The sequence below is a fragment of the Diceros bicornis genome, chromosome 31, assembly GCF_020826845.1.
Source record: "Diceros bicornis minor isolate mBicDic1 chromosome 31, mDicBic1.mat.cur, whole genome shotgun sequence".
Taxonomy (NCBI): domain Eukaryota; kingdom Metazoa; phylum Chordata; class Mammalia; order Perissodactyla; family Rhinocerotidae; genus Diceros; species Diceros bicornis.
In genome coordinates this window covers 11,055,005-11,063,737 of record NC_080770.1, presented here as the reverse complement: position 1 = coordinate 11,063,737, position 8,733 = coordinate 11,055,005, and the positions used below count along the sequence as shown (strand labels likewise).

Below are 8,733 nucleotides of genomic sequence, written 5' to 3'. Positions count from 1 at the left end.
CTACAGAAGACTTGCAATATCATTATAAGCACACTTCAACACTATTTTCCCCTGAAATAAAAAAGAAAGAAAGAAAAGAGAGGGCAGTCATGCTGCTCCTGGAAATGACATGTTAACACAGACCGATGTTTGCACCAAGACGTCGATGAAATTTCAACCAACAAAAGGCAAATGGAAGATACCAGGCAGGACATCAGTGTGCAGGTAACCTAAGTAGACCTGGTACAGTTACGACCAACCATGCAAGTCAGGAAAGCACCATTTCCACAGTCCAGCAAATGAACCCTGAGGTGACCCGAGAGTAGGACTCAGGTTTCTGTGGAAGGAGAGGGGTGAAGGGTTGGACAGAGAAGCCCGGGATTTCTTTCTTCTGATGTCCCAGGACAGAGGACTCTACTTTTTCACTCTAACGGGGACACAGGGTTGAGAGGTCAGGAGAGGGGAGGGACAGGACATGGGAAGAACTGCTTTCAGGAGATTCCTACCCTAAGTTATTAAAATTCAACCTGATGGCACATGTGCTTCTCAGCACTGAGAATCCAGCTTCCATGTGCATATGCAGCTGAACCTCATGACCTAAATCCAACAGTGGATGGGCTGAGACACATTTAACGACCTGATTCTGGATAAAGACATAATTTAAATGTTTCACTTTCACACGTGGCTGCAGGAGACATAACAAGGAGGGTCTCTGCCCACTGGCTGTGATAAGGAAGAGAGTGATAGGTGAGGAGTGAAAAAGTGGATGGAGGTGCAAGGAGTGGGCCTGGGCTCTGCAGAAGCTGGCAGAGAACCCAGTCAGCCTCCTCTCCATCCTGACAGAGGGCAGGGGCTAGTTCCCTCCCTCCTACATGTCTCTCCTTTGAACATTCCCAACACTCCCCATGAGATTCCACAGGGACTGTGTCCACTGGGTGAAGGAACTCATCCTCAGGAAAGTTCCCTGGCAGGAAGGGTAGCAGTGCTTTGACCCTTCAAAATCACTGCATGGGGCCCCACGTGTTCTCCTCCTCAGGGCACTATGGGGAACCTGGCACACAGGAAGGTGCCCTGAGAAGGAGGAAGATGCCCAGATGGTCTGTGCAGTCTTGTTCAGCAGGTGTAATGTTATCATCCACCTTGTGGCGACAGGTCATGCTATCAGAGGGGAGCAGTGAGGTAGTTGCTTCCACCACCTGTGTTCCCCAAGAGCACCACCCTGACCTCCTCCCTGGATGTTCACCTGATAGGAAGCCTCTATGCACAAAGAAGAAAGAAATTACCAATGCTTTTGAAATTAGCAGTCTGTTCCCAAAGGAGATCTTATCCGTGCATCTCTTCACTTCCAACTTGGCTTCATAAGCTTCTGGTGGTGCAGGAAATCTCTCAAGTTCTATCTTGTAAGCAGGTTCCTTAAGGAAGAGGAAGGCTGCGAAATCAGTAAGAACAGCTGGACAGACAACTGCATTGGCTGAAGCAGAAGAAAAAGAAATACAATTGATACAAGGAAAGTTGATTTTTCCTATGGCTCTGATATTAGAACTAAAATAAGAAACCCAGGGATTTTATATTCCCATCTCCTCAGTGCGCTGATGACGGTGTGAGACCCTCAGGGTCATGATTTCCTTATGGTGATACTGCAAGTGGCAGAGCTAGGACTGGACAGCAGGTGTGCTGATGCCTGGTTCAGTTTTTACCTGTTGTAAAGTACACCTAGTACTTCCTAAGACTCTCCTGCTTTGCTGAAATTCACTTTTCCTAGATTTCAAAAAGTTACGTTTTGCAGTCAAAGGATTGACCCCTTCTTTTGTCTTGGATATTGGGGAAAAGGAGATTTTAGTAATCAACCTTTCAAGTGAATGGGACAGTCAGATTTTATGAGATCAGAGAAGGGAGAATAAATCTGCAGAAGAGTAAGTAAACTATTTATATGTTGAAAGATGCTATTTTGAGACTAAAGAATAGGATTATGTCATTGGATGAAGATATAGCTAAAAAGCTAAAAAAATATAAAACTAATCAGTTTGAACACCTTTGAAGCTTATACACAAAGTTATGATTGGCTCTTTTATTCTGCAGTGATGCACAGAATTCCTGGGAGAGGGTGAGGGGTGGGAAGGGTGGCTCTCTCCTGACCCCACTGGAATTGTCCTGAGACTTGATGTAACCACTTCTCGTCTGGATTCTCCATCCCCTCAAGTTTTTGCAAACATCTTGCAGCCTGTGGTGTGCCCTACTAGGCTCTGATATGACCCCTGCTCAGACACCAAACTATGCAGAGAATTTGGAGAGAGTAAAATCAGAGGCCACGTAGGAAAAGAGGAGGATGTTTAGAAAGTCAGATGAAAGAGAGAAATTCAAGAAGACTTGGGTCAGTATCGAGGGCATGAAGACATGCAAAGGTATTGTTGAATTAATGGCTAGAATTAATCTAGAAAAATAGAAATTGTAGCTCTAATGATTGTACTAGTTCTACTCAAATTCCTGGTAGTACTCCTAGAAAATTAGTAGTACTCGTAGACACATTGAGTGCTGCTTATTCACAGAGCCCATTTGAAGATTTATTATTCAGAGATTCAGAGAACATTGGCTCTCCTGGAACTGAGAAGTCTCCAAAAACCCTTCCAGCTGTATCATTTTATGAGTCTGAATCTATGAGTTAAAAAGCTGTGGACCCAACGGGCACCTAAAATACTGTGGAAGGAGGACATCTGAGAACTATGAGATGTCTGCTCAATACCCAGAGCTGCACTCCTGACACAGTCAATCCACTCCGTTGTCACAGCTACTCTTGGTAGTAGCTGAAACCGATGACAAGAGGAGACTTAGGGACATTAAGCATTTTGTTCTAGGTCAAAGTGCTGGTAAGTGGCAGAGCCATGATTTACATCCAAATCTTCTGTCATGCTGCTTCTTGAACACAGATCACATAGAAGGAATGAGGCTTCGGGTGGAAAACTCCTAAAATTTTCTGGGAATGATTTTTCGTAAAAGTTCCAGAGCACTGGGATTTGACAAAATGAGCCCTGGGCTTTTGTGAGGCTAGTTCACAAGTAGAGGAAAATGTTTGGATTTCGGTCAGTTCATACTCCTAATTAAGTTCACCTAGTTCAGAGAAGGTTACTTCCCAGGGCTGGTGCTGGACTGATTAGAAATGATACTCACCTTCATAGCAGCAAAGGGCCAGAGTGACCAGCAGGCCAGACAGGGACAGCCTCATGGTTTATTTTTCTTTGAGCTTTCAGCTATAGCATACGATGAGCAATTAGGAGCTGGACTCAGCAGCCTGGGGAGCCCAGGGCTATTTGTACTTAGAGATCCTCACTGGTCCTGCCCACATGGCATGAGGTAGATCACAAGGTCTGGTTTCCAGCCCTCCCTTCCTCACTGAGGGTTGATGCCATCATCTGTGTCGCAGTCTCTAACGACCTGGTCAAAATTCTCATTTATAGACATTGCTGGCACCATGCTCCTCTCCTTTGTAGCAATCACCCGGGTTGTGGCTTTACAAATGTATAATGAGTTAACTGATGGGAGCCCCCGTGGAATTTAGCTCCTTAATTTCAGGGCAATGTCTGGTTTTGCTCATTTTTACTTAGCACAGTGCCTGGCACAGAGAAGAAGATAAGCATATATTCCTTGAGTAAATGAATGAATGTGAATTAACACACCACTAACTTGGTTAAGGTGCATCTTTAGTGTAAAGTGATGCCTGCTATGCCACGTTTTTCTTTGGGCAGTTGAGGGAGAAAGGTTAGTAGCATGGTGACAATTATGAAGGAAATCAGTGGTTTTCAGGATCCCAAGAGCACACAGTTCGAAGAGGAAGAGGACCTCTTTAACTACTAATTTCCTCCTCTAGTCTAATGTTTCAAAAATAACAAGAGATTTGAAATCAAATCAAGCTCTAAATTGATTAAAAAAAAAAAAAAAGAAGCTCGTCTTTAGTTTTACTTGTCAATTAGGATGATCACACTTTTTGAATACTCACGGTCCCCGCAGTAGAGAAGCCCATAGAGGCTCGTCCTCACCTCTCCCAACCATGAGCAGAGTGCTCGCTGGAAATACAGGGGGAGATGTGAACAGTTCTGAGCAGAGGCATTGGGAAGTGAAGCTGGTTATATAGAGGAGCATATGTGAGTGTCACTCAAGAATATATAGAATTTTGACATGGAGAAACGTTTGGAGGAGGGATGCTGAGGGAACAGCATGACGGAAGAGGAGACTGCATCAACTACGTGGCTAGTTGAGGGAACATCAGAAACCCAGGTTACCCTGAAACATGCAGTAGAACATGGTGGAATAGGGAAGGCTTAGTGACTAGAGAGACAGGCTGGGCCTAATCAAGGAGATTTTCTGTTTTACTCTGTGGGCAATGGCGGCAGAATGAAAAGGTGAGATGAGAAACATCTAGATTTTTTGCCCCAGTGCTTTCTTGCTGTGTTTCAGATCTCAAGTCTAAATCACATGGGTTTTTCATACCCATTATGATGACTACAATCCAGAAAAAAAAAGAAAGAAAGAAAATAACAAGTGTTGGCAAGGATGTGGAGAAATAGGAACACTTGTGCATTTTTGGTGGGAAAGTAAAATGATACGGATGCTAAGGAAAAGAGCCTGGGGGTCCCTCAAAAAATTAAAAATAGAATTGCAATACGATCAATCAAGTTTACCTCTGAGTATATATGCAAAAGAATTAAAATCAGGTTCTCGAACACATATTTGCCTATCCCTGTTCGTAGCAGCATTATCCACAATAGCCAAGAGGAGGAAGCAACCCAAGTATCCATAGACAGATGAATGAATAAACAAAATGTGGTACCTACATACAGTGGAATATTATTCATATTCAGCTTTAAAATAAGGAAATCCTGTCATTTTCTACCACATGGATGAACCTTGAGGACAGTACACTAAGTGAAATAAGCCTGTCGCAAAAAGACAAATACTGTATGATTCCGCTTGTAAGAAGATCTAGAGAAGTCAAATTCATAGAAACAGAGAGTAGATGGTGGTTGCCTAAACTCAGTAGGGGGAGGGAGAATATAATGTTCAATAGAAATCAAGTCATCAAAATAACAGTGATCTGATAATATCTGGAAACACACTGTTATCCTCCATACAGGTATTTTGGGTTGCAAAACTTTCTGTAGGTAATAATAATAGTGATAATAAAAGGAGTAGCAATACGTTTTGATTGCTAGTTATGGCCAGACAATGTGTATAAACAATTTATCACGTTCAATAATTGCTACAAATCTGTAAGCTATTATATTTCCCATTATATCAGTTGAGTCAACTAACATGCAGAAAGTAAGAAACTTGCTCAAATTGCATAGTTTGGAAGACCATAGGTCGAGCTCAGGCACGGATGGTATGTGAATGGTAAACCAATGGAGTGGCACTTTCGGTTGGGATACCTGGTAGCAGGGACATGTCAGAAGGAAAGGAGGTGGATGACAGTTAAATTCTATCTCAGCTGCTTGCATCTCAGTTTCTGACTCAATTGAATTCTTCGAGTTACTCCTCATCCTAGTTCCTTCATCGCTCTCTCTTCAACTCTTTTTTTTCTTTCCTTTTTTAAAAACGATAATTTATGACAATATCAAATGCTGGCGAGGATTTGTACCAACAAGAACTCTCATTTATTGCTGATGGGAATGCAAAATGGTACAACCACTTTGGAAGATAGTTAGGCAGTTTCCTACAAAATTAAACACACTCTTACAACCTAATCCAGCAATTGCACTCCTTGGTATTTATCCACAGGAGCAGAAAACCTATGTCCACACAAAAACCTGCACGTGATGTTTATAGCAGCTTTATTCATCATTGCCATAACTTGGGAGCAATCAAGATGTTCTTCAGTAGGTGAATGGATAAAGAAACTGTGGGTACATCCAGACAATGGAATATAGTTCTAAGATTCAATGGAATTCTGCTCCAATAAAGATGAACTGTAAGCCATGAAAAGACATGATATCCTTAAACGCATATTACTAAGTGAAAGAAGCCTACCTGAAAAGCTACATACTATATGGTTCCAACCTTATGACATCCTAGAAAAGGCAAAATTATGCAGACAGTCACAAGATCAGAGGTTTCCATGGGTCAGGGAGGAGAGAGGGATGAATAGGCAGAACACAGAGGATTTTCAGGCTAGTGACACTATGCTGTATGATTTGATACTGGATACATGTCATCATACGTCTGTCAAAACCCATAGAATGTACAACCTAAGAGTAAACTCTAATGTAACTTATTGACTGAGTGATGGTGTCAGTATAGGATCACCAGTTGTAACACATGTACCATCAAGTGTGGGATGTTGACAGTGGGGGAGGCTGTGCATGTACAGAGGTAAGGGGTGTACTGGAACTCTCTTGACTCTCTGTTCAATTTTTCTGTGAACTTAAAACTGCTCTAAAACAAATAAAGACTATAAAAAATGAAGAGAAACATCTTGTTAAAAACAAACTCTTCAAACAACAACAAAAAAATCATATGAATAAAATGAATCAATGAGTTGGTCACTATATATAGATAATTGATCAACTATCAGGGAAATCTAAGATAATCTACTGAAATAACTATTAGAACTGATAAAAGTTCATTATGTACACCAGCATATAAACATCTATCACTTTCCTATAAACTTGCTATTACCATATGTGACATAACGGAAAAAGTGATCCATTGGCAATATAAAGAACAGTAGCAACAATAACATGTTGAAATATACATAAATGGAAATATGCAAACCCTTAAGAATAAAATCATGAAACTTTACTCACAGATATAAAAAGGAATCTAAAAAAACAGCAGCACACACCTTGTTGCTGAAGGAAACATTAAAAGCTTTAAAGAAGTCAACTATTCTCAAATGATTCTACAAGTTCACTCCAGCGCACAGAAGAATCTTAACTGGGCAGTCTTACCCTTTGTTTTGAGTTCTGAACTGCTGTTTGGACCTTTCAAAATTAGAATGTATTCATTTACTGATCAGTGGGGAAGAGCCCAAACTTACGGCCAGACTATCGGGTTCAAGCTCAGCTCTGGCACTTTCTACTTACAGGGACATCAACACAGTGCTGATTCTCTCAGCCTCAGTTTCTTCATCTGTAAAATAAGTGTGATAATAATAGCACCTACCTGATAGGATTTGTGTTAGGAGAAATAGATTAATACAAGAAAAATGCTTAGCACAGTGTCTGGCAGTAAACGTAAGCTACTTCACTTATGTAACAAATAGGAAAAAATATGAGGAATAAGTCAAACAAAATAAATTGCCTCATTCGCAAAGTCAAATATCAAAGTGAATCTAACTGACTCTGCCAATGAGGAATGTTTGTTTATCCTAAATGTTAACAGAGTGTGTTCCAGAATTTGGCTCTGGTTCCGCTGGAATTTCTCTGAGTTATGAAGAGATCATGATTTTAATTCTATATTTTATTGTTTTATGGTCACCTCTAAGTGATTGTTATTGTGATTTTAAGTCCTAAATACTTAATATTGGAACTCAGGGTAGAGGAGGATGGTAGATGGGGATAGGTATTATTTATCTGCAAGACACACAGGGTCTCTGGACTTGTGTCCTCCACAGGATGCACTGGTCACACTCCTTTTGTCTGAGGTTGAAATCCCAGGAATTCTCTAGGGCTTAAGTCTCTAATTTGTTAACACGTACATGGGGGACAGAAACACTTAAGACATGCCTCCTGGATGGTAAGGTCCACATATACTTTTACAATATATGTACCATGTGGTTACACTGGTTTTCATCTTCCACTTCCCCTCTCATACACCTTCTTGTTCGAGTTTACAAAGACAGAAGGCGTCTACGTCATCCATCAGAACTTACACAGCATTGACTTTACATGCGCAAATCTCTAGACTCAAAAAACAAATGTAAAGTAATATTATGTGGTACACAAAATTTTTTCTATAGAAAATGGTTTCTGATTCCATGCTTTGCATGAAATCCAAAGAGCACCTAATTTAGCCATGGCTGATAAGTCATTAAAAATAATTTTCAGTGATAGAGCACAGTGTCATTTTTAGCCCATACCCCAGAGGAATTCAAAGAATCGAGTGACACTGATGCCACAAATTCATTGTTTTCACATCTGCATATTCATGTGACAAGTATTTTCAGAGTTTATATCTATAAATACAAAAAACATGAATAAAATTGTTTCATTGTAGCAATAAATGATATTGTCCATGGATACATAAAATGTGAAAAGGCCTCATTCAGGTCATTAAGAGATGCATTTACCAATATCATTTTTCCTTGCATATTTAAGAAGCATCAAAAATTGAAATCTATATGTTTTTCTTTATCCATTAGAAGGACACCCAGATCTACCTGTTATTGACATCTTACTGCATTTGCTCCAGTATAGTCTCTTTAGGGGAATACTATTTTTAAAAAAAGACTGAGACCAAAGGTTTCAACTTATGAGACAGATTTTCCAACAGATATGCAAATTCTTAAACATCAAATTACAACCATAACATACGTGAATCCCAGAGCTCTGTCAAGGTCAAACACAAACCTAGTGGCAAATCAAGGACTTAATAAATACAAGGAACAAGTCTAAAGTGGCCTGAAGCGCTCTCAATGACGTAATGAACATCAGGCCGCATTCGAGTTACTGTGGAGCACTGCAAAAATGAAATTGTCATGGGTCCATGAGACTTCTAGGATGTACCCCAGCAATTTTCTTTCACCATTGGAAGAAACTTGAATGT

General features: G+C 40.5%; 1 protein-coding gene across 1 annotated transcript; it reads right to left on the bottom strand.

The window, feature by feature from the left end:
* LOC131395516 (secretoglobin family 1D member 2-like) lies at window positions 1–3,199 on the bottom strand. The gene is made up of 3 exons (XM_058527383.1): window positions 3,145–3,199; window positions 1,263–1,450; window positions 1–51 (listed from the first exon to the last, which is right to left on the bottom strand). Exons 1-3 carry the CDS (start codon window positions 3,197–3,199, stop codon window positions 1–3), a joined length of 294 nt encoding a protein of 97 aa, XP_058383366.1.
* Between the last annotated feature and the right edge of the window lie 5,534 nt (window positions 3,200–8,733).